This window comes from Berghia stephanieae, chromosome 4 (assembly GCF_034508935.2).
Source record: "Berghia stephanieae isolate SIO BIC M18660-M18661 chromosome 4, UCSD_Bste_1.3, whole genome shotgun sequence".
NCBI lineage: Eukaryota > Metazoa > Mollusca > Gastropoda > Nudibranchia > Aeolidiidae > Berghia > Berghia stephanieae.
Genome location: NC_088363.1, coordinates 94,829,698 through 94,857,276, shown reverse-complemented (window position 1 = coordinate 94,857,276; position 27,579 = coordinate 94,829,698). Strand labels below are relative to the sequence as shown.

Below are 27,579 nucleotides of genomic sequence, written 5' to 3'. Positions count from 1 at the left end.
TATATATTTTTTTTTTTTTTTTTTTTTTTTTTTTTTTTTTTGATTATTTTTTTTTTGTCCAATTTCTTCTCTTACCGTTTTCTCAACTGTAACTATTGTAACACAACAGAAGATAACTTTACCTCGATTTCTACCACCTTTACCATCAATAATCCTTCCACTTCCACTATCATCCCATCTCCATCACATATAGATCATTAACTTTCACAAATATAGATGAATCTTTAGCTTTGATACAAACAATTTAGTTGTTTATATTGTGACCAATCCAAAAAATCAAACCAAGTTTTAAAATACAATCACCGCTAAACTAAAAATCACACAGCTTTCCCAGGATTAAAAATTTAATAATCAAAATCAGTTAGACAATTTGTAGGTACTTAAATCATCCAAAGGTCACATTTACTTTCAATCATAACTGAAACATGCTATGAACCCGTTTACATTGGCAACAGATTATCATCCCGTATTTCCTCTGTTGTATCCAGTTGGTCATCTCCAATGCCTCTAAATCCAGTAGTCTGTCTGCCTTTGCTTCGGCATACAAAATCACAGCCATCCTAAGAAGGATAGAATATGATGGGATATACAGTCATGAAAACACAAAAGAACAAGCTTTGAACAAAGATGAAATGAATAGATCAGCTTCAATAAAGAATAAAGCATGCATCAAGAAGCAAACAACAACATACAGTAACAATAATATTTTTAATGAAAACTGATTATACAAAACAGACAACAAGACGTTCATTAAAGGTAAGAGTAAATGTTTGACACAGTAAAATCAGGAAGAAAATCTCTCAGAAAATCCTCAAATCTCGGAATTCCGCGGATCCACAGAAGATTATCATCACTGTTAATAGAACTGTCTCTTGAGTGGCAATCACAAATTTATATGAATTTTATTGACTTTGAAAAGGCATTTGACAGAATTGATAGGCAGGTTATATAGAAAATACTACATCAATACGGCATACCTGAAACTTATATAAATATTATCAAATAACGACATGATCAAGCAAGTTGTTTGTTTGTTTGTTGTTTTTAAGGGTTTTAGGCGCTTGAGATAATTTAGGTCATTTCAGCACCAGTAAAAAGGACCTTAACTTTGCCGATGATATTTGTTTATTGTGACAATCCCATCAACATTTACAACCAAAATCAGACAGACTTGTCAAGGAAGCAGCACAGCCTTAAGAATAAACACAAAGAAAACAGAGGTGATGAGACTACAAAACAGCATCCATAACATTCATCTCAGTAAATGGAAGCAATCTGAAGAATGTAGACAGATTTACAGATTCTGGAGGAACAGATGAAGACATAGCGGCGAGAATAGGAAAAGCACGACATGCATTTATCACCCTCAGACCCAAATGGATATCAACAAATCTATCACTGAAAAACAAATTCAGAATATAGAACACTAACGTAAAAGCAGTCCTTCTGTATAGCTCAGAAACATGGAAAGTGACCAATACTCTTTGTAAATAACTTCAAACCTTAACAGATGTCTTCAAAGCATACTCGGTATCAGATGGCCTGAGAAAATCAGTAAAATAGACTTGTGGTTGAAAGATGGACAAGAGGAAATTAGCAACCAAATCTCAAGAAAATGGAAATGGATTGGTTACAATTTCAGAAAACCAACAACAGACATTAGGAGACAAGCTAAGGACTCGAACCCTCATGGAAAAAGGAAGGTTGGGAGGTCAAAGAAAACACGGAGAAGGTCTTGTGAGGATGAAGAAGAGGGCACAGAACAGAATATGGTGGAGATGTACTGTTGAAGCCCTATGTTCCACAAAGCTGTCATCTGCATTTTTTGCCAAATTGGGACCTAAAATTTGCCAAAATTTGCCCAAAAAAACCCAGAAATTTGCCAAGAAATTTGCCAAAAAGACCAAAATTTGCCAAAAACTTTGCGGAGGAAAACTAAGCGTTTCAGTAAAAATTAACATGCGATACAGAAAAAAATTATATAAAAGACAATATATGACATTTAAGGACTTGAGAAATGAAATGACTGTGATTAGCGTTGTTACAAAGATTTTAAAGGATCATTATTCGTAGAGAGTAGCTTCCCTTGGTTTGGTCCCAGGCAAAGCTGCAACATTTCTCAAGTTTCGCACTTTTTTTTTCGTTATTTTGTTTTTGCTTCTTTTTTTTCCCCAAAATTTGCCACGCGATTTGCCAATTTTCCCAAAATTTGCCACGATTTGCCAATTTTGGGAAATTTGCCAAAATTTGCGGATCGCCCTGATATTTGCAGCCGCAAATTGCCATTTGCGGCCGCAAAAATTGCAGATGACAGACAAAGAATGTAAAGGATTAAATAAATGATGACAAGGAAAACGATAATAAATAACTAAAATCCTAAAAGAAGAAAGAATAAAATAAAAACTTATTAAGAAAAGTAATAAAATCCAACCTTCATAACACTGATTGAATAAATAATAATAATAATAATAATAATAATAATAATAATAATAATAATAATAATAATAATAATATAATAATAATAATAATAATAACAATTATTATTATTATTATTATTATTATTATTATTATTATTATTATTATTATTATTATTATTATTATTATTATTATTATCATTATTATCATTATCATCATCATCATTATTATTATTATTAATATTATGATTATTATTATTATTAATATTATGATGATATTATTATTATTATTATTATTATTATTATTATTATTATTATTATTATTATTATTATATTATTATTATTATTATTATTATTATTATTATCAACATCATCATTTTCAACCATCATTATAAAACTCACTGCTTCAAGGTTACCCAAATCTTTCCGCTTTTGTTTTTTTACCAAACATGGTTATCTACAAACTGTAGACAGGGTTGTCCATACAAGCTTTTGTTTGTTTTTACCAAACATGGTTATCTACAAACTGTAGACAGGTTGTCCATAACAAGCTTTGTTTGTTTTACCAAACATGGTTATCTACAAACTGTAGACAGGTTGTCCATAAGCTTTTGTTTGTTTTACCAAACAATGGTTATCTACAAACTGTAGACAGAGTTGTCCATTCAAGCTTTTGTTTGTTTTTACCAAAATGGTTATCTACAAACTGTAGACAGGTTTCCATCAAGTTTTGTTTGTTTTTACCAAACATGGTTATCTACAAACTGTATGCCAGAGGTTGTCCAATTACAACTTTTGTTGTTTTTACCAAACAATGGTTATCTACAAACTGTAGACAGGTTGCCATCAAGCTTTTGTTTGTTTTTAACCAAACATGGTTATCTACAAACGTAGACAGGTTGTCCATAATCAGCTTTTGTTTGTTATTACCAAACAGAGTTATCTACAAACTGTAGACAGGTTGCCATTACAAGCTTTGTATGTTTTTACAAACAATGGTTATCTACAAACTGTAGACAGGGTTGTCCATTCAAGCTTTATGTTTGTTTTTACCAAACATGGTTATTACAAACTGTAGACAGTTGTCCATTCAACTTTTGTTTGTTTTTACCAAACAATGTTATCTACAAACTGTAGACAGGGTTGTCCATCAGCTATTTGTTTGTTTTACCAAACATTGGTTATCTACAAACTGTAGACAGGGTTGTCCATTCAAGCTTTTGTTTGTTTTTACCAAACATGGTTATCTACAAACTGTAACAGGGTTGTCCTTCAAGCTTTTGTTTGTTTTTACCAAACATGGTTATCTACAAACTGTAGACAGGTTTCCATCAAGCTTTTGTTTGTTTTACCAAACATGGTTATCTACAAACTGTAGTACAGGTTGTCCATTCAAGCTTTTGTTTGTTTTTACCAAACATGGTTATCTACAAACTGTAGACAGGGTTGTCCATTCAAGCTTTTTTGTTTTTACAAACATGGTTATCTAAAACTGTAGACAGGTTGTCATCAAGCTTTTGTTTGTTTTACCAAACATGGTTATCTACAAAACTGTAGAGGTTGCCATACAGCTTTGTTTGTTTTTACCAAACAATGGTATCTAAAACTGTAGATAGGTTGTCCATTCAAGCTTTTGTTTGTTTTACCAAACAATGGTTATCTACAAACTGTAGACAGGTTGTCATTCAAGCTTTTGTTTGTTTTTACCAAACATGGTTATCTACAAACTGTAGACAGGGTTGTCCATTCAAGCTTTTGTTTGTTTTTACCAAACATGGTTATCTACAAACTGTAGACAGGGTTGTCCATTCAAGCTTTTGTTTGTTTTACCAAACAATGGTTATCTACAAACTGTAGACAGGTTGTCCATTCAAGCTTTTGTTTGTTTTTACCAAACAATGGTTATCTACAAACTGTAGACAGGGTTGTCCATTCAAGCTTTTGTTTGTTTTTTTACCAAACATGGTTATCTACAAACTGTAGACAGGGTTGTCCATTCAAGCTTTTGTTTGTTTTTACCAAACATGGTTATCTACAAACTGTAGACAGGGTTGTCCATTCAAGCTTTTGTTTGTTTTTACCAAACATGGTTATCTACAAACTGTAGACAGGTTGTCCATTCAAGCTTTTGTTTTTTTTTACCAAACATGGTTATCTACAAACTGTAGACAGGGTTGTCCATTCAAGCTTTTGTTTGTTTTTACAAACAATGGTTATCTACAAACTGTAGACAGGGTTGTCCATTCAAGCTTTTGTTTGTTTTTACCAAACATGGTTATCTACAAACTGTAGACAGGGTTGTCCATACAAGCTTTTGTTTGTTTTTACCAAACATGGTTATCTACAAACTGTAGACAGGGTTGTCCATTCAAGCTTTTGTTTGTTTTACCAAACATGGTTATCTACAAACTGTAGACAGGGTTGTCCATACAAGCTTTTGTTTGTTTTACCAAACAATGGTTATCTACAAACTGTAGACAGGGTTGTCCATTCAAGCTTTTGTTTGTTTTTACCAAACATGGTTATCTACAAACTGTAGACAGGGTTGTCCATCAAGCTTTTGTTTGTTTTTACCAAACATGGTTATCTACAAACTGTAGACAGGGTTGTCCATTCAAGCTTTTGTTTGTTTTTACCAAAATGGTTATCTACAAACTGTAGACAGGGTTGTCCATTCAAGCTTTTGTTTGTTTTTACCAAACATGGTTATCTACAAACTGTAGACAGGGTTGTCCATCAAGCTTTTGTTTGTTTTTACCAAACAATGGTTATCTACAAACTGTAGACAGGGTTGTCCATTCAAGCTTTTGTTTGTTTTTACCAACATGGTTATCTACAAACTGTAGACAGGTTGTCCATTCAAGCTTTTGTTTGTTTTTACCAAACATGGTTATCTACAAACTCAAACAGGTTTCACAAACTTGGTTGTCCATCAAGTTTTGTTTGTTTTACAAATGGTTATTAACATTGACAGGTGTCATTCAACTTTGTTTTTTTACAATTGGTTTACAAACTGTAACAGGGTTGCTCAAGCTTTTGTTTGTTTTTACCAAACATGGTTATCTACAAACGTGACGGTTTTTAAGCTTTTGTTTGTTTTACCAACAAGGTTTACAAACGTAACAGTTCCATAAGCTTTTGTTTTTTCCAAACAAGGTTATCTACAAGTGCAAAGTTTTTTTTTTTTGTTTTTACAAACAGGTTCTACAACTTATGTTACATTCAACTTTGTTGTTTCAACATTGTTTTTACAACTGTAACAGGGTTGTCCATCAGCTTTTGTTTTTTTTAAAAATGGTTATACAAACTGTAGACAGGGTTGTCCATTCAAGCTTTGTTTGTTTTTCCAAATTAATTACAAGTGTACAGTTTGTTCTTTCAACTTGTGTTTTTACAAACGGTTATTCAAATGTAGACAGGTTTCATACAACTTTGTTGTTTTTCCAAACTGGTTTTACAAACGTAGACGGGTGTCCATTCAAGCTTTGTTTGTTTTTACCAAACATGGTTATCTACAAACTGTGACAGGGTTGTCCATTCAAGCTTTTGTTTGTTTTTACCAAACAAAGGTATCTACAAACTGTAGACAGGTTTCCATTCAAGTTTTGTGTGTTTTCCAAACATGTTATTACAAACTGTAACAGGGTTGTCCTTCAAGCTTTTGTTTTTTTTACCAATGGTTATTACAAACTTAGACAGGGTTGTCCATTCAAGCTTTTTTTGTTTTTACCAAAATGGTTATCACTAACTGTAGCGGTTGTCATCAAGCTTTGTTGTTTTACAAACTAGGGTTATTACAAATGTTGTAAACAGGTTGTCCATTCAGCGTTTTGTTTTTTTACCAAACATGGTTTCTACAACTGTAGACAGGGTTGTCCATTCAAGCTTTTGTTTGTTTTTACCAAACATGGTTATCTACAAATGTAGACAGGGTTGTCCATACAAGCTTTTGTTTGTTTTACCAAACTGGTTATCTACAAACTGTAGACAGGGTTGTCCATTCAGCTTTTGTTTGTTTTTACCAAACATGGTTATCTACAAACTGTAGACAGGGTTGTCCATCAAGCTTTTGTTTGTTTTTACCAAACATGGTTATCTACAATGACTGGTTGACAATGGTTGTTTAGGTTTAGTGAGTCCATTCAAGCTTTTGTTTGTTTTTACCATAATGGTTATCTACAAACTGTAGACAGGGTTGTCCATTCAAGCTTTTGTTTGTTTTTACCAATTAATGGTCATCTACAAACTGTAGACAGGGTTGTCCATTCAAGCTTTTGTTTGTTTTTACCAAATGGTTATCTACAAACTGTAGACAGGGTTGTCCATTCAAGCTTTTGTTTGTTTTACCAAATGGTTATCTACAAACTGTAGACAGGGTTGTCCATTCAAGCTTTTGTTTGTTTTTACCAAATGGTTATCTACAAACTGTAGACAGGGTTGTCCATTCAAGCTTTTGTTTGTTTTTACCAACATGGTTATCTACAACTGTAGACAGGGTTGTCCATTCAAGCTTTTGTTGTTTTACCAAAATGGTATCTACAAACTGTAGACAGGGTTGTCCATTCAGCTTTTGTTTGTTTTACCAAACTGGTTATCTACAAACTGTAGACAGGGTTGTCCATTCAAGCTTTTGTTTTTTTACCAAACATGGTTATCTACAAACTGTAGACAGGGTTGTCCATCAAGTTTTTTGTTTTTTTACCAAACATGGTTATCTACAACTGTAGACAGGGTTGTCCATTCAAGCTTTTGTTTGTTTTACCAAACATGGTTATCTACAAACTGTAGACAGGGTTTCATCAGTTTTGTTTGTTTTCAATATGGTATTACAAATGTAGACAGGGTTGTCCATTCAAGCTTTTGTTTGTTTTTACCAAAATGGTATCTACAAACTGTAGACGGGTGTCCATTCAAGCTTTTGTTTGTTTAAAACATGGTATCTAAAACTGTAGAAGGGTTGTCCATCAAGTTTTGTTGTTTTACCAAAATGGTTATCTACAAACGTAGACAGGGTTGTCCATACAAGCTTTGTTTGTTTTTACCAACATGGTTACTACAAACGTAGACAGGGTTGTCCATAAAGCTTTTGTTTTTTTACCAAAATGGTTATCTACAACTGTGACAGGTTGTCCATTAGCTTTTGTTTGTTTTTACCAAATGTTATCTACAAACTGTAGACAGGTTGTCCATTCAAGCTTTTGTTTGTTTTACCATAATGGTATCTACAAACTGTAGACAGGGTTGTCCATTCAAGCTTTGTTTGTTTTTACCAACATGGTTATCTACAAACTGTAGACAGGTTGTCCATTCAGCTTTTGTTTGTTTTTACATAATGGTTATCTCAAACTGTAGACAGGGTTGTCCATCAAGCTTTTGTTTGTTTTACCAACTGGTTATCTACAAACTGTAGACAGGGTTGTCCATTCAAGCTTTGTTTGTTTTTACCAATAATGGTATCTACAAACTGTAGACAGGGTTGTCCATTCAAGCTTTGTTTGTTTTACCAAAATGGTTATCTACAAACTGTAGACAGGGTTGTCATTCAAGCTTTTGTTTGTTTTTACCAAACATGTTATCTACAAACGTAGACAGGGTTGTCCATTCAAGCTTTGTTTGTTTTTACCAAAATGGTTATCTACAAACTGTAGACAGGGTTGTCCATCAAGCTTTTGTTTGTTTTACAAAATGGTCATCTACAAACTGTAGACAGGGTTGTCCATTCAAGCTTTTGTTTGTTTTTACCAAACATGGTCATCTACAAACTGTAGACAGGGTTGTCCATTCAAGCTTTTGTTTGTTTTTACCAAAATGGTATCTACAAACTGTAGACAGGGTTGTCCATTCAAGCTTTTGTTTGTTTTACCAAACATGGTTATCTACAAACTGTAGACAGGGTTGTCCATTCAAGCTTTTGTTTGTTTTTACCAATAATGGTTATCTACAAACTGTAGACAGGGTTGTCCATTCAAGCTTTTGTTTGTTTTAACCAATAATGGTATCTACAAACTGTAGACAGGGTTGTCCATCAAGCTTTTGTTGTTTTTACCAAACATGGTTATCTACAAACTGTAGACAGGGTTGTCCATTCAAGCTTTTGTTTGTTTTAACCAATTAATGGTCATCTACAAACTGTAGACAGGGTTTGTCCATTCAAGCTTTTGTTTGTTTTTACCAAACATGGTTATCTACAAACTGTAGACAGGGTTGTCCATTCAAGCTTTTGTTTGTTTTCACCAAACATGGTTATCTACAAACTGTAGACAGGGTTGTCCATACAAGCTTTTGTTTGTTTTTACCAAAATGGTCATCTACAAACTGTAGACAGGGTTGTCCATTCAAGCTTTTGTTTGTTTTTTACCAAACATGGTTATCTACAAACTGTAGACAGGGTTGTCCATTCAAGCTTTGTTTGTTTTTACCAATTAATGGTCATCTACAAACTGTAGACAGGTTGTCCATTCAAGCTTTGTTTGTTTTTACCAATTAATGGTTATCTACAAACTGTAGACAGGGTTGTCCATCAAGCTTTTGTTTGTTTTTACCAATTAATGGTCATCTACAAACTGTAGACAGGGTTGTCCATTCAAGCTTTTGTTTGTTTTTAACCAAACATGGTTATCTACAAACTGTAGACAGGGTTGTCCATTCAAGCTTTTGTTTGTTTTAACCAAACATGGTTATCTACAAACTGTAGACAGGGTTGTCCATACAAGCTTTTGTTTGTTTTTACCAAACATGGTCATCTACAAACTGTAGACAGGGTTGTCCATTCAAGCTTTTGTTTGTTTTTACCAAACATGGTCATCTACAAACTGTAGACAGGGTTGTCCATACAAGCTTTTGTTTGTTTTTACCAATTAATGGTCATCTACAAACTGTAGACAGGGTTGTCCATTCAAGCTTTTGTTTGTTTTAACCAATTAATGGTCATCTACAAACTGTAGACAGGGTTGTCCATTCAAGCTTTTGTTTGTTTTTACCAATTAATGGTCATCTACAAACTGTAGACAGGGTTGTCCATTCAAGCTTTTGTTTGTTTTTACCAAACATGGTTATCTACAAACTGTAGACAGGGTTGTCCATTCAAGCTTTTGTTTGTTTTTACCAATTAATGGTCATCTACAAACTGTAGACAGGGTTGTCCATTCAAGCTTTTGTTTGTTTTTTACCAAACATGGTTATCTACAAACTGTAGACAGGGTTGTCCATTCAAGCTTTTGTTTGTTTTTACCAATTAATGGTCATCTACAAACTGTAGACAGGGTTGTCCATTCAAGCTTTTGTTTGTTTTTACCAATTAATGGTTATCTACAAACTGTAGACAGGGTTGTCCATTCAAGCTTTTGTTTGTTTTTACCAAACATGGTCATCTACAAACTGTAGACAGGGTTGTCCATACAAGCTTTTGTTTGTTTTTACCAAACATGGTTATCTACAAACTGTAGACAGGGTTGTCCATTCAAGCTTTTGTTTGTTTTTACCAAACATGGTTATCTACAAACTGTAGACAGGGTTGTCCATTCAAGCTTTTGTTTGTTTTTACCAAACATGGTTATCTACAAACTGTAGACAGGGTTGTCCATTCAAGCTTTTGTTTGTTTTTACCAAACATGGTTATCTACAAACTGTAGACAGGGTTGTCCATTCAAGCTTTTGTTTGTTTTTACCAAACATGGTCATCTACAAACTGTAGACAGGGTTGTCCATTCAAGCTTTTGTTTGTTTTTACCAAACATGGTTATCTACAAACTGTAGACAGGGTTGTCCATTCAAGCTTTTGTTTGTTTTAACCAAACATGGTTATCTACAAACTGTAGACAGGGTTGTCCATACAAGCTTTTGTTTGTTTTTACCAAACATGGTTATCTACAAACTGTAGACAGGGTTGTCCATTCAAGCTTTTGTTTGTTTTTACCAATTAATGGTCATCTACAAACTGTAGACAGGGTTGTCCATTCAAGCTTTTGTTTGTTTTTACCAATTAATGGTTATCTATGGGAAAAATATCGAAAATTCGGAACAATTTGGACCTCGGGCAAAATGAAGATATAAATTTCCACCCTTTTTCGGGTTCACAGGGATTCTCTTGTTTTAAAGAAACAACTGAAGAAGAAATTTCTAAAATAATTTTTCATCTTCCTCGAAGTCATGTGATTTAGATCCTTTACCAACTAATATTTTGAAATTATGTCTTCCTGAATTGTTACCTTGCATAACTTATATTATAAATCAGTCACTTATCTCAGGACAAGTCCCAGATATCTATAAACATGCAATTGTAAAGCCTCTCATAAAAAAGCAAAATCTCAATGTAAATGACCTTAGTAACTACCGTCCCGTCTCAAATCTGCCATTTCTTTCTAAAATCCTTGAAAAAGTTGTACTCAGACGTCTTTCACAACATCTCCATGAAAACAATCTATGGGAAAAATTTCAGTCAGCTTATCGTTCTTACCACAGCACAGAAACTGCTCTGTGCTGTGTTGCGAGTGATTTGCTTGATGTTTTAGATAAAGGTTCTGTTTCTCTTCTGACATTGTTAGACCTTTCGGCGGCGTTTGATACTATTGATCACGGTATTCTCATTAAACGACTTAATATAACCTTTGGCTTGTCTGGGACTGTCTTGCAGTGGTTTGAATCTTATTTAGATGGCAGAAAGCAACAGGTTATGATTTTAGATAAACTTTCTCGTCAACATACATTGTCTTTTGGTGTTCCTCAAGGCTCTGTTTTGGGTCCAATTCTTTTTGTTTTGTATACTTCTCCATTATCTAATGTCATCACTGGTCATGGGCTGCGCTATCATCTCTATGCAGATGATACGCAACTTTATGCTACTGATAAAACTAAAAATCTCGAAAATATTGTGAAACGTGTGGAAGAATGTGTGACGGATGTGAAAGAGTGGATGGATGCAAACAAGTTGAAAATGAATGAGTCAAAAACAGAAGTGATGATTGTGGGAAATAGAGGGCAGTTGAAGGTGAATGATGGTCTTGAGGTGTTGATTGGGGGTGAAAAGATCAAAGTTTCAAAGACTGTGAAAAATTTGGGTGTCTATTTTGATTCAGAAATGAAAATGTCAGCTCACATTTCTGCTCTCTGTAAATCATTATACTTTCAATTGAAGAAAATCAGTTCGATCCGTCAGTATATTGCAATTGGAACATGTAAAACATTGGTTGTTTCCCTCATTTTTTCGAAACTAGACTATTGTAACTCGCTGCTTGTCAACTTGCCTCAGGCTTCTATTAAACAATTGCAACTACTGCAAAACAGTGCAGCAAGATTAGTTTTTGGCAAAAAAAAAATTTGATCATGCAACCCCTTTGTTGGCCTCTCTCCACTGGTTGCCCATTGAAAAGCGCACATATTACAAAGCAGCGTGTCTTGTTTATAAGTGTTTGGCTGGTATAGCACCGGCATATCTCACAGATCACGTGGTCATGTGTAAATTTGAAAATTACACTTTAAGATCATGTAATGACCAAACGAAAATTTCGGAAAAAAGATCAAGAACAAAATTTGGTGATAGATCGTTTGCTTGTTTCGGCCCCAAGATTTGGAATGAACTACCACGTGGTCTGAGGGAGTGCAAGTCTTTACCTACTTTTAAAAAGAATCTCAAGACACATTTTTACTGTATTTGTTTTTCTTGACTCTATATGAATCCTTGATTTGGCTATGAATTGTTATTGTTGTTGTTTTTTTTTTTTTTTTTTTTTTTTTTTTTTTTTTTTTTTTTTTTTTTTTTTTTTTTTTTCACTTAAAATTGATATTTATATTGTAAAGTGCCCAGAGCTTGTGTTTTACACGAGAATGAGCGCTATATAAATGTGTATTATTATTATTATTATTATTATCTACAAACTGTAGACAGGGTTGTCCATTCAAGCTTTTGTTTGTTTTTACCAAACATGGTCATCTACAAACTGTAGACAGGGTTGTCCATTCAAGCTTTTGTTTGTTTTTTACCAATTAATGGTCATCTACAAACTGTAGACAGGGTTGTCCATACAAGCTTTTGTTTGTTTTACCAATTAATGGTCATCTACAAACTGTAGACAGGGTTGTCCATTCAAGCTTTTGTTTGTTTTTACCAAACATGGTTATCTACAAACTGTAGACAGGGTTGTCCATTCAAGCTTTTGTTTGTTTTTACCAAACATGGTTATCTACAAACTGTAGACAGGGTTGTCCATTCAAGCTTTGTTTGTTTTTACCAAACAATGGTTATCTACAAACTGTAGACAGGTTGTCCATTCAAGTTTTTTTTTTTTTTTTTTTTTTTTTTTTTTTTTTTTTTTTTTTTTTTTTTTTTTTTAAAAAAAAAAAAAAAAAAAAAAAAAAAAAAAAAAACATGGTTATCTACAAACTGTAGACAGGGTTGTCCATTCAAGCTTTTGTTTGTTTTTACCAAACAATGGTTATCTACAAACTGTAGACAGGGTTGTCCATTCAAGCTTTTGTTTGTTTTTACCAATCAATGGTTATCTACAAACTGTAGACAGGGTTGTCCATTCAAGCTTTTTTTGTTTTTACCAAACATGGTTATCTACAAACTGTAGACAGGTTGTCCAACAAGCTTTTGTTTGTTTTTACCAAACATGGTTATCTACAAACTGTAGACAGGGTTGTCCATTCAAGCTTTTGTTTGTTTTTAAAAACAATGGTTATCTACAAACTGTAGACAGGGTTTCCATTCAAGCTTTTGTTTGTTTTTACCAATAATGGTTATCTACAAACTGTAGACAGGGTTGTCCATTCAAGCTTTTGTTTGTTTTTACCAAAATGGTTATCTACAAACTGTAGACAGGGTTGTCCATTCAAGCTAAAAAAAAAAAAAAAAAAAAAAAAAAAAAAAAAAAAAAAAAAAAAAAAAAAAAAAAAAAAAAAAAAAAAAAAAAAAAACCAAAATGGTTATCTACAAACTGTAGACAGGTTGTCCATCAAGCTTTTGTTGTTTTACCAAACATGGTTATCTACAAACTGTAGACAGGTTGTCCATTCAAGCTTTTGTTTGTTTTTACCAAATGGTTCTACAAACTGTAGACAGGGTTGTCCATTCAAGCTTTTGTTTGTTTTACCAAAATGTTATCTACAAACTGTAGACAGGGTTGTCCATTCAAGCTTTGTTTTTTACCAAACATGGTTATCTACAAACTGTAGACAGGGTTGTCCATCAAGCTTTTGTTTGTTTTTACCAAACATGGTTATCTACAACTGTAGACAGGGTTGTCCATTCAAGCTTTGTTTGTTTTTACCAAACATGGTTATCTACAAACTGTAGACAGGGTTGTCCATTCAAGCTTTTTGTTTTACCAAACATGGTTATCACAAACTGTAGACAGGGTTGTCCATTCAAGCTTTTGTTTGTTTTACCAAACATGGTTATCTACAAACTGTAGACAGGGTGTCCATCAAGCTTTTGTTTGTTTTTACCAAACATGGTTATCTACAAACTGTAGACAGGTTGTCCATCAAGCTTTTGTTTGTTTTACCAAACATGGTTATCTACAAACTGTAGACAGGGTTGTCCATTCAAGCTTTTGTTTGTTTTTACCAAACATGGTTATCTACAAACTGTAGACAGGGTTGTCCATTCAAGCTTTTGTTTGTTTTTACCAATTAATGGTCATCTACAAACTGTAGACAGGGTTGTCCATTCAAGCTTTTGTTTGTTTTTACCAAACATGGTTATCTACAAACTGTAGACAGGGTTGTCCATTCAAGCTTTTGTTTGTTTTTACCAATTACATGGTTATCTACAAACTGTAGACAGGGTTGTCCATTCAAGCTTTTGTTTGTTTTTACCAAACATGGTTATCTACAAACTGTAGACAGGGTTGTCCATTCAAGCTTTTGTTTGTTTTTACCAAACATGGTTATCTACAAACTGTAGACAGGGTTGTCCATACAAGCTTTTGTTTGTTTTTACCAATTAATGGTCATCTACAAACTGTAGACAGGGTTGTCCATTCAAGCTTTTGTTTGTTTTTACCAAACATGGTTATCTACAAACTGTAGACAGGGTTGTCCATACAAGCTTTTGTTTGTTTTTACCAATTAATGGTCATCTACAAACTGTAGACAGGGTTGTCCATTCAAGCTTTTGTTTGTTTTTACCAATTAATGGTTATCTACAAACTGTAGACAGGGTTGTCCATTCAAGCTTTTGTTTGTTTTTACCAAACATGGTTATCTACAAACTGTAGACAGGGTTGTCCATTCAAGCTTTTGTTTGTTTTTACCAATTAATGGTTATCTACAAACTGTAGACAGGGTTGTCCATTCAAGCTTTTGTTTGTTTTTACCAATTAATGGTTATCTACAAACTGTAGACAGGGTTGTCCATTCAAGCTTTTGTTTGTTTTTACCAATAAGGGTTTCATCTACAAACTGTAGACAGAGTTGTCCATTCAAGCTTTTGTTTGTTTTTACCAAACAATGGTTATCTACAAACTGTAGACAGGGTTGTCCATTCAAGCTTTTGTTTGTTTTAACAAACTGAAATTTTTAACTGAACTTTTGGGCTGATTCACAGATTAATCACTAAACTGGCCCCCCGGAAATATGCAAAAAAAATATCCCAAATTATGCGGGGGAAAAAGGCAAATTATTCAAGGGAAATTACAAATTATGCAAAACAAGAAAAAAGTAATAAATAGCTGTCTAAATTTTTCCATTGCTTTATTTACATTTAACCAATTCAAAACTAAAGAACTACGACGCAAATTCAAAACTTATTTTTTGTTGTAGCACAGACAAGCTAGATGTCGCAGAGATGTTGTGCTAAGACTCCTGCGCCGGTCTGACAATATCAGATTGTGAACAGAAAAACTGCGCTCAGCATCAGCGCTGTTGATCGTGGTGTATATGTACCACTTGGCACAAGCAGCCAAAGCGGGCACTTCATCAGAAATGGACTGCCAAAAATGTGGCACGTCAACAGAAGAGGTGATGGAGTTCTTCACCGCGAGGGCCCCAAGCTGCCGGGTGTACCTCTTGATCTCCTCCTCGGGTACAGTTTTCAGCTTTGTGAGACTCTCAAGTTGATCCCAAGGTGGAGACAGGAGCAGCTTCGCAGGGTAGATCTCAAGAAGACAAATCAAATCGTACACTTGGAATCAGGGTTGCCAGATTAGTTTCAGGCATTCTGCCAACTGGATTTTAAAAATCTGCCAAATACCACAAAAATCTGCCAAACCGTACTATTTATAGTACCCCCTTTGAAAACTCATCAGTTTTGTTAAACAAAAAATTCTCAAGGCCGATGTCATAATTTTTTTTTTCATTTCCCAAGTTAAAAAAAATCACTAATACATAAAAATTGCAATGGAAAACGTGGAGTAGACCTATACATTCATCCTAGGCCTCGGAAAATAAAATCTGCCAAACTGCCAAACCGATTTTTTTCTGCCAGACGACTTCAAATTCTGCCAAAAAAAGGACATTTGGCAACCCTGCTTGGAATTGGAATAGCCTCCCTTTAAAGTTAAAGGGAAGTCACGGTCACGTATTTGGGTACATCGTCAGACTTTTTCGGTTTCATTTTTCTTCATACAATGGTCACAAATTCACGCTAAAAACCATATTTTGCATAATTATGCGGTAAAAGGTGAATTATGCGGCCGCATTGCGGTAAGTGGCAAATTATGCGGCCGCATCGGTCGCGTTTTCCTGAGGGGCCAGACTAAAGGTTCATTTCTGAAATGATCACATGACACATATTACACCTTTAGAATGGGCCATAAAACGTGCTGAGAATTTGAAGAAACTGAACACATCATTGAAAAAAAAGCTGGTTTAGGTGATAACTTTTAAGTCAAAGAAGTATGAAGAGCTTTAAGAATTTACAGAAAATCGCAAACCCGAAAAAAAAGGATGAGCTCAGAATCAATAATATTACACTACACTGAAAATAAGAAATAGATTTTTTAAAAAGACAAATTGATTTATCTTATTAATATAACCCTGCATTCAACATTACATCACTCCTCTGATATTTCTGTATTCAGATTTCAGTTATATAACTAGACCTGTAAATGAGCTCTATAAAAATTGACTGAAACTGAAACTCTTCGTAATTCGTCGTAGCGGTAAAATCCAAAGAATCAAAATGAAAGGTAAACAGCAAGCTCACTTGAGCAAAGCAATGGCAGAAAACTAATTTGTGCGGGAATTAATTAGGCTTATTACCATTGTTCCTTATAATTAGGTACCCAATCAGTGAAGAAACTTAGAAACGGTCAACCAATTTGTTTACAACATGAGGCAATCGAGATGTGCTTGTAGCAATGATTTAACTTTCGATTTGAAGGTGTCTACATAACGAATCAAATTTTTCTTTTTCATACTTTTCTGTCCTTCAAGTAAATGTGGTCAATTTTGGCTTAGACGAAACAGTGAAATTTATTGCTCGGCGGCTCAGATTGGCTACGACAGGTTTGGAAAGTGAAAAAATAATTTCACGAAGGCTGTGTGAAAATACACTGGGGTGTGTTCAGACACAGCAATTCTAAAAAGCGTCGCTTAGCCTTGGCAATATATATCCATCGTTTTAATATAAACGCCCATGAGCTATGCGTAGCGCTGTGGAACATTCCTTAAATTTACAGTCAATCGACTATGATTCATGAATTCTTCTTTATTCAATTCTTTCTTCCCTTTTTAAAAATATTTGAATTTGATGAATTGACTGATTTCAGTTAATTGACTGAGAATTTACAGGTCTATATAACACAAGAATTTCAATGAGGCAAAAAGCTTCCACAAGCCTTTATATTTCTTTAATAAACAGTGGTAAATACGTTTCTCCCATTTTCCCCTCATCAAAATCTGTTTTCAGCCAATAGAAGTTGGTCACATTGAACCTCTAACCACCCAAAGAAATCACAGCACAAAGGAAAAAGAAAAGAGGAAGATAACCTTTCTGAGTCATAAGGCCCATGGAGCAAGAGTTTATCCTGGTAAATGTGGTGTTAAATGGACAGTAGCAAATGCTTGTTGCCATATGGGTAGGATTTATCAAAGTACTTTTCCTGAGATCTGTTTTTTTTTAAAAACCTCATCAACACTGGTCCTTTTGCTTCTATCAAGGCTATACCGCTATACCAATGAGATAATGGGACCTTAACATAAAGAACAGAAAAGTTGTTGTTTTTTTTCAGGTGAGCTTTTATTTTGTGCAATCTGTACTAAAGATACTCAAATCTCAACAACCAACGACAATACTTGACATGTAGGACAAGACAGGGTGCCTGTAATATGCCACTATAATTATCCTTTTAAAAAAAAAAAAAACAGAGATATCGCTGTTGCAAGCTATGCATCCATTTTGTAGCTGATGGTGGTGAGAGAAAGTAAGTAATTTCAAAGATTCACCTTTGCACCACCCATAATGGGTTACGAATCAGAGACCTACGGGTCATACTGAGCTCGTACAACAAGACTCCCCAAAAGAAATAAAATAAAAAGTCAATATGAACTTACGTAATGAGCAGAACAGAGCCCACGCTGAGAACTTTTCCAGTGGATTTCGGACAGAGAGCTTTGTGCTTCATCTCAAAGAGGTAATAGCATCCCTCCTGTTTCTGGTTCTCTTCTTCTATGTGGATCATTTTAGCAGCCGCCTGCAGGAGAGTTATTTATGGGATTCATCAATTATTATTGTTATTGTTGTTATTATTATTGAGAGTTATTTATGGGATTCATCAATTATTATTGTTATTGTTGTTATTATTATTGAGAGTTATTTACGGGATTCATCAATTATTATTGTTATTGTTGTTATTATTATTGAGAGTTATTTATGGGATTCATCAATTATTATTATTATTGTTATTATTATTATTGAGAGTTTTTTACGGGATTCATCAATTATTATTGTTATTGTTGTTATTATTATTGAGAGTTATTTACGGGATTCATCAATTATTATTGTTATTGTTGTTATTATTATTGAGAGTTATTTACGGGATTCATCAATTATTATTGTTGTTATTGTTATTATTATTGAGAGTTATTTGTGGGATTCATCAATTATTATTGTTGTTATTGTTATTATTATTGAGAGTTATTTACGGGATTCATCAATTATTATTGTTATTGTTGTTATTATTATTGAGAGTTATTTACGGGATTCATCAATTATTATTGTTATTGTTGTTATTATTATTGAGAGTTATTTACGGGATTCATCAATTATTATTGTTATTGTTGTTATTATTATTGAGAGTTATTTACGGGATTCATCAATTATTATTGTTATTGTTGTTATTATTATTGAGAGTTATTTGCGGGATTCATCAATTATTATTGTTATTGTTGTTATTATTATTGAGATTTATTTACGGGATTCATCAATTATTATTGTTATTGTTGTTATTATTATTGAGAGTTATTTACGGGATTCATCAATTATTATTGTTATTGTTGTTATTATTATTGAGAGTTATTTACGGGATTCATCAATTATTATTGTTATTGTTGTTATTATTATTGAGAGTTATTTATGGGATTAATCAATTATTATTGTTATTGTTGTTATTATTATTGAGAGTCATTTATGGGATTAATCAATTATTATTGTTATTGTTGTTATTATTATTATAAACAGTTGTCTGAACAGAGATTTCACTTTGAATGGATTTATTGCATTGGCTGTTTTAGATCTGCCTCTATCAATCAAGAAAATTTGTATATTTTTCCCTAAAATTTTGAAATTGAAAAAAAAAAATGGACTCACCTGTGTACATCACTTTCTGTAGATGCATGCTAATTAATATATTTCTACAATTCATAAGTAAGCAGCTTTTGGAGGTGAGCTTTGGAGTATTTCCCCATTTTTTTCATTATTATCTTTGGTCTTCTTCTCAATAGTATCAATATAATTGTCATCAACATCATGATTAACTTATCCGAGTAAGACTCTAGAAATAAAAAATCAAATAACACAACTAACCCTCTCCCCCCATCCCCCACCAAAATAAAAAAGAGATTAAAATCCCCATAACACTTGAATTAAATGAATACAATCGCATATTACTGTAATACTTACTGTATCAACACCTTCATCACAAGACAACATGATGACTGTTCTCTTGGGTTCTGACCCACAGTGAGATCCATATACCTCTCCATCTTTGTACTCCAGTATTGCCCAGTCCCCTAAAAAATGTGAATATCAAAATAAACAAACATGAATATTAAATAGCACATTGCCACAGATGCACCATAAACAAATTTGACAATTCATATAAATCATTGGCACCAATACTGTTACCCCATGATTTTAGGATCAAATGGGCACAAGAAAGTGATGGCAAGGTAGGGACCTCGTCTGGTTGATGGGATTTCTAAAAGATGAAATTTCTAAGAGGGAATGGTCAGAGTCTTACCAGACACCATATTTCAGAGTCTTACCAGAAACCATATTCGCTCGAGGATCGTAGTCGTGAAAGACGCCTGCTGACTGCTGCAATCCTTCAAAACAAGCCTATGTGTTATTTATGTGAAAAAAAAGATATGCATCTCATAAATGCTGGAGTCTCAAGAAAATGGATGCAGAAAGAGAAACAAATTTTGAAGTGCAAAAATTGTCTTTTAAGTGTTTGAGGGGTTACCAACTGACAAGAAATTGCACTACAAACACACATGTAAAAACAACATTCGCATAAGATTGAATTGTTTTGTTTTGTTTTTAAAGGTTTTACGGCGCTTGCAACACATTTAGGTTATATCAGCGCCAGTAAAAAGGAAGAAAATGGGATAGTAAAAAGTTATAGAATTACAATTAAAGCATCCAAGAAAAAGTAAGACAAAGGGGAACTGGGAACACATAGGGATCAGATGTAGATTCCAAGAGCATATCTTCAATGTACTTAGTTTGAGATCACCATTAAGTCTCATCCGGACACATGCACGGCCCCCACTAAGAGGAACACACTCAAATGCTTACATTATAAATTATAACAAATATAATAATACATAACAGAGAGATGATTTACAAGGAAAAAAATATCATCTCCCAAAACAATAACTATGCATTTGACTGTCTTCCTCCCAGCCAGGACCCCGACCAGGGCCAGGACAAAACCAAGCAATTTCATTCCAAGACAAAGACAGAATGCAAGTTGGAAAACAATATAGGGGGATAGAAGACACAATAAGTACCTCCCTGCCCACTATGGGAGGTAGGAACCCCACCCAGGCATAAGATTGAAGTGATAATGAGACATATAGAGCTGATAAAACACATTATCATCATTCGAAACTCACAAATAGAATAACTGTTAAGCAGAGTTGGAAGATGTCAGCTTAATAAAGAAACTAATGAACTTTTCCTGGAAACAAGTATGGACCTTAATCTAAAGCAAATAATTAGACATAAGACCCAAAAAAATGCCGAATTGAACGATTTATTCACAAACTGCCCTAACCTAGTTGACAAAATAAAATTGATACCAGGGTTGAGTGACCTTGACATCCCTCAAGTAAAATCCCAGAAGAAAGCCACTAAAACGGAAAATTATTTGTGGAAAAGGGCTGACATTGTGTCTATGAAATATGAAATTTAAAATTTTGGTAGCTTTTTTCTTCAAACCATCACAAAAATATGTCCATTAACTCCCATTGGAAATGCGTAAAGAACAACCTCCTTTTAATACAAGAAGAAAATGTACCAACAAAACTAACAACTACCTCAAATAACAAACCTTAGATGAATACAGAGACCAAACATATCTTGAGGAGGAAGAAAAAATGGTTCATAAGAGCAAAGTTGTCTCCATCTGAGACTGTTCTTAAGAAATATAGACATATTAAACGATCTGCAAGAAACCAGTGATTTTGTACATCAACAAAAAATTATTGACAAAGACACCGGAAGAAGCAAACAACTCTGGTCGTACATTAAAAGTAAAAACAAAGAAAATATTGGAATAGCCCGACTGAAAGACAAAAATCAAAAGATGTCACAAGAGCCAGTAGTAAGAAGAGAGGCAAATATCTGAAATGAACAATTTTCATTAGTATTCTCCAAACCATCTTGCAAAGTCCAGGGGATACGAAATGGAAACAAAGTAGATCCAATGGAGCAAATCACTATATCTAAGAAACATTTTCTCATGCTTATGAGAAACCTCAATGAAAATAAGGCCTCTGGACAAGATGGCATATCAGCTAAATACTTTAAAATGTTCTGTAATGAACTGGCTCCCATGTATACATTCCTCTACCAAGTCTCTTTGGACCAAGGTCAAGTTCCTGAAGACTGGAAAGATGCCCACATTACACTGATATTCAAAAAGGGCGACAAACACATTGCTGAAAATTATAGACCAGTATCTCTCACATCAATGTCATGTAAACTGCTGGAATACGTAATATGCAGCAATATCATGAAACACCTTGATTATCACACAGTGCTGACTGATTTCCAATATGGCTTTCGCAAACATCGTTTGTGTGAGTCACAACTGACCATTTTGTTTGTTTGTTTGTTGCTTTAGGTCTCTTCCAACACAATTGAGGTTATATGAGACCGCTGAAACAAAAAAACAAGCAATCTAACAAAAATAGTACAAATGTCAATCAAAAGCATAACCTAAAGATATCATAAGCTAAATTATAAATAACCAAGAACAAACAGGCAGAGGATTTACAGGAAAAAAAATATCCCCTGTCAAAAATACAATCACAAACCAGAGAAGCAGGATAGGCTAGTAAAGAGAAGAAGAAACGACATCACTATCGGATCGTACACCCATGCGAACATCATAGGTATATGATTCAAGGGTGATGCTCCCATCCAACCACCCACTGACCACGACTTGTGATGAATTTGCTATTACGATTAATAAAGGAGGCCAGACAGATGCCACTCTACTGGATTTCAGCAAAGCATTTGATAAAGTACACCACCAAAGCCTCTTGAGCAAGCTTGATATATATGGAATCTCAAAAACCACCTACGCATGATTAAATCATTTCTTTCGATGTGATCCCAAAGAGTCATGGTTGAGAACAAAATGTCATCATCACTTCCAGTCCTGTCATGTGTACCTCAAGGAACAGTTTTAGGCCCATTTCTTTTTTTGATTTACACCAATGATATAGGGAAATTCAAACGATTACAATATACTTCAAGAAAACCTGGACAGACTACAATCATGGGAGAAAGAACGGAAAATGGAATTCCACCCAAAGAAATGCCAGCTAATTCGTATAACAAACAAGAAGCAAATAATAAATTTAGACTATTATTGATTATATTCATGAAGAAAAATTGGAGACAATACAAAAAGCAGAATATCTTGGATTAACTCTTGATAACAAAATGTCTTGGCAGCATCACATCGATAAAGTTTGTATAAAGGCCAATACAAAACTTGGATTCTTAAGAAGAAATGTACAAAGTTGTCCAAGGAACATCAGAGAGACGTGCTATAAAGTCTTTGTACGGCCACTAGGGAGAATAGGATTCAAATGGTTCAAACCCGTAACAAAGAGCTTAAGTCGTTTTGGGCAGTGTGGAGCAATGATTACATTGGACATTTACCTCATGCTCCAGTAGCTAAACCACAGGGACGGATTAAAGTGGGTTCTGCTGTATTGGTCAAGGATGACAATATCCCAAAACTGAGGTGACCTCTTGGTCTTACCACGAAGGTGTTTCCTGGTAAAGAAAATCTAATAAGGATGGTAGAAATGAAGACTGAAAAGGGCATCCTTGTGAGACCCAGTCAGAGAATATATAACTTAGAAGTGAGTAACTGTGAACCCTGTCATGGTGGCTCATTCTCTCTTCTCCTTTTGGGTTTTTTGTAATTGCCCAACTTGTTTTCATAGCAGGCAATTAGGCCAAAGCCAAATCTGCTGAGAAAAGCGAACATTTCGGGTCATGTTTTACAATGAAATCATTCTGTTTTCCCACATTATCGGACAATTTGGCAATCACAAAAATTTACCAAGTTTAGAAACTCGGGTACAAGTACATATGCACATTCATTTTTTTTTTCAAAGGACTGTCGTGAGATTACCAATGGACAATTGAATAAGTTCATTTCACAATATTGTAACATTTGAAAAGGTCCCTAATAAGTACATTTCACAATATTGTAACATTTGAAAAGGTCCCTAATAAGTACATTTCACAATATTGTAACATTTGAAAAGGTCCCTAATAAGTACATTTCACAATATTGTAACATTTGAAAAGGTCCCTAATAAGTACATTTCACAATATTGTAACATTTGAAAAGGTCCCTAATAAGCACATTTCACAATATTGTAACATTTGAAAAGGTCCCTAATAAGTCCTACATACTTTTTTCACTTACTTCCAGCCATTAGATGAACATTTTTTAAGGATCCAATTTTGTGCACTTTATTTTCTTTCCCATCAGATTTAATCTGCACAGCACCTGCATCACTATCAGCATTTGCAAGTTTTGATTTTAAATCTGTGCAAATTCCTACAGTGTACTGCCATTGACCATCGGCACTTTGGGAAGTAAAACTGGGAGAGATGATAAAAATAAATAATAAATAAAATTTAAAAAATTAATAAATAAATTTTTTAAAAATATATTTTTAAATCCAAATCGTATGAAACAATCTGAGAAATAAATTCACAATGTGTAAACCAATAAATTCTATCTATCAATTAATCAAGGATGTGATAAAATGTTAAGAATTCCTCTGTTCGAAATGATCTCCTCTATTAGAAATTACCTTTGGAAACCGTTTTACAACAGACCTTCTCCGATGAGAAGTAAAGAATTGATACAACTACAAAATATTCTGTCAGTGATGGCGACGTAACTAAGCATAATAAATCTAAGTGTAAAGCATGGAGGAAATAAACTACAAGAGAGAGAGAGAGAGAGCACGGAGGTAGCTCGCAGCTGAGCTAGTGATAAATTGAAGTCTTAACTAAATCTTTCAGACAGACGAGACATGAGAAAATAAAAAGCCTCTTACGTCACATAAGTCAAATCTATTGAAATGGATGGTGGATTAGAGTCAGTGTCTCCAATAGAATTTCTTTTTACTTTATTGTGTATCAGAAAAGGCAACTAAGGAAAAAATATTTAATAAATATTTTGAGGAAAAGTGCTTTACCAAGAATCTTACATAACTGTATCTAGCATCAAGAGTAGAGGTTGGCTGGGACTGTTATATACCTCAATCTATAAAAGAAAGCACTAAAGAAAAGCGAGGTCATCGCAGTTGGCAACGTGTGATTGAATTGATTTGGTCAAATTTTCAAGGGACTGGCAACATTTTGATGTATGAATGCAGACAAAAAGAGCTCTTCAAATATTAATGTATGGGGATCAAATATCCAATTATGATTAAACCAACAAACGTGCCTCCAGAAGAAGTTTAAAATGAAATGATGGTATGGATCACAAGTTAAACAATTCATCATCTTATATATCAGTTGAATATATGACTTGGGCTTTATAACATTTCTTGTTCTCATCTCTGTTTAAAACATTCATCAAAAATACTAGGTCTTACCTTTTTCCAATGAGGCCCCTGATTCTTTCTACAGAGTGGAGTTCATGGTCATTGTTATACTTATCAAACACACAGGCACCTGAGTCCACATCTGATTTCTTTGCAATGCCGTGACGAATAAAAATGGTGACCAATATGACTATGAAAATCCTGGGAGTCATGATGCTTCCAACTTCCAAACAAATGAGGTCAAGGACAGACAACTGTGGCAAGAAACCTGGATCAGAAGAGAAAAGAATGGCAAGAAATATGTGAAATTTAAATATATATATTCATGAAGAAATTGATCTTAAAATCCTCTAGAGATGCACAGTATAATGATAACAATAATAATAATAATAATAATAATAATAATAATAATAATAATAATAATAATAATAATAATAATAATAATGATGATGATGATGATGATGATGATGATGATGATGATGATGATGATGATGATGATGATAATAATAATAATATATAATAATAATAATAATAATAATAATGGTATAAAAAATAGTAATACTTTGTTTCATCCGTTTGGAAATTCTTTGTACAGACGTATGGTACATGATAAAAATCCAATAAAGATTTGTAACAATATCACAAAGCATCAGAAGTAAAAGTAAATGTATATGGTCTTCAGAATCTTTTTTAAAAATGAAATAAGGGTAAATAAGTAAGTTGTAAAATGAATATAAAATTGTAAGGTTTTACAAACAAATGAATTTGTAAAATTCTTATATTACAGAATTAAGATGTCTGTTTTAAAGCATTACATTTGTTTTTTTGTTCTAGTAAAGTAATTCAAAGATACATTTAGAGATAAAAATCAACAGAACAAAGCTAATTTTAGCATCTTTATATTATTTATTTAAAAATCTCTAATTCTCCCCACAGACCAGTTAAGGCATGGTGTCCAAGACAACCAGTCAGGTGTGGTCATCATGAGTGGCAAATTACTCATTAGATCCAGATATATGCCTTACTTAGTATTTTATTATTCTTTGAGGTTTGCTATATTCATTTTTCTACATTAAAAGTTTAAAAAATTATTATTATTGTTATTTGCTGAAGAAGGGATTTGAACCCGAAACATTGTCATTGTGTGTTTAGTTATTTAGTATTTTATTTTCTGACAGTGCAGTTGGTAGAGCACTCACTTAACATGCAAAGGGACTGAGATCGATCCCGGGTGCAATCGAGATATTTTTCTGATACCCCTGACTACCCAGCTGTGAATGGGTAGCAGGGTCTGTTAGATCTGGTGGATAGTACTTTGCAAAAGACTAACGTCCTATTCAAAAGGTAGCAAGCAATTTCTATTGTCCATTCACGCTATAGAAGCCGGGATAAATAAACTCCATGAGCCATGGATATCCATTTTTGTACATCGAGTAAAAAAATATTATTTGCAATTGGCTGAAGAAGGGTTTTGAGCATGGCATTCCTTGTTTGGTATTTTGTTCTATTTTAAAGCTGTTATGATTATGAGGACTTATTTAGAAAAGTCCACAACTAGCATTTTTACCTTTTTTTTTTTTTTTAGCTTTGCGAGCATTTAAAAAAAAACAACAGATCCTTTGTTTAAATAAAAAGGTGTAACAGGTGTATAGTTTTGGAAACAATTTTTTATCCATTTATTGTATTCTCTTTGTGATATGTGTAGGCTCACTGTTTTGACCATATCTCAAAAGCTATAACTATAAGTGCCACAATCATAAACCTATAATATGAATTTTGATTGTTTTTGTGAAAGGAATCCAATGAAACAATTTTCAGAATGATTTGACAGCTTTGAAAATTTAGTGAGACTTATAATCAATCGTCCATCGTTATTGTATTGTCGGACACATTTGAGGCAAAGATAAATATTGAAAATCCATTGAAAAAAAATAAAGTCCGTGAAATTGAATTCTATTTGATTGGCACTTACAAAACTGCTTAATTTATCCTGTTTTATTTGGATTCTGCAATCAAGTTACTATAATTTTGAGTAAATTTTTCACTGTTCAGAAAACTGACAACGTAAGAAATAATGGGAGTGAGTTCCCTTAGCTACTATTTTACAGTTCACGTGATTTCTGTTTGAAATTTTATTTGGGCCGTCTGTGGGTCGCCGAGGCCATTTTTATTTCGGATTCGTGTAAAAGTTTAATGTTCTTTATAATCCAAATAAGCAGACAAAAAATAAGTTTTGTCCGATTGTTATTTGGGTCAATAGATGTATAAATAGTAATAGATAGGCTGAGCAGCGGTGCGAATAAAACGCACGCCATTAGCTGTAAAACCCTCACTCGCTTCGTTCAGGTGTGGCTGGTCAGCCTCTCTCTCTCTCTCTCTCTCTCTCTCTCTCTCTCTCTCTCTCTCTCTCTCTCTCTCTCTCTCTCTCTCTCTCTCTCTCTCTCTCTCTCTCTCTCTCTCTCTAATATATATATATATATATATATATATATATATATATATATATATATTATATATATATATATATATATATATATATATATATATATATATATAAGAATGCAAATTGTCACTCACATTTTTTGTGGCCGAGACGATTCGTTTCTGTGTCTTAATCGTCTCGGTCACAAAAAATGTGAGTGACAATTTGCATTCTATATTAGCTCTAACCATCATTATCGAGCAC

The 27,579-nt window shown here is 33.6% G+C and overlaps 1 protein-coding gene across 1 annotated transcript; it reads right to left on the bottom strand.

The window, feature by feature from the left end:
* LOC144971896 (cation-dependent mannose-6-phosphate receptor-like) lies at positions 1-27,016 on the bottom strand. The gene is made up of 9 exons (XM_078912968.1): positions 26,866-27,016; positions 24,945-25,161; positions 23,759-23,937; positions 19,477-19,586; positions 17,910-18,049; positions 17,298-17,383; positions 15,188-15,537; positions 2,817-2,843; positions 1-560 (listed from the first exon to the last, which is right to left on the bottom strand). Exons 2-9 carry the CDS (start codon positions 25,103-25,105, stop codon positions 441-443), a joined length of 1,173 nt encoding a protein of 390 aa, XP_078769094.1. The 5' UTR covers positions 25,106-25,161; positions 26,866-27,016; the 3' UTR covers positions 1-440.
* Between the last annotated feature and the right edge of the window lie 563 nt (positions 27,017-27,579).

Excerpts from the sequence above, each read along its gene's own strand:
- LOC144971896 (XM_078912968.1), bottom strand. The coding sequence starts at position 25,105 with ATGACTCCCAGGATTTTCATAGTCATATTGGTCACCATTTTTATTCGT. Across the intron at positions 19,587-23,758 it reads TGTTCATCTAATGGCTGGAA|GGGACTGGGCAATACTGGAG; the intron begins GTAAGTGAAAAA and ends CACATTTTTTAG. Across the intron at positions 561-2,816 it reads ATTTGGGTAACCTTGAAGCA|GATGGCTGTGATTTTGTATG; the intron begins GTGAGTTTTATA and ends TATCCTTCTTAG.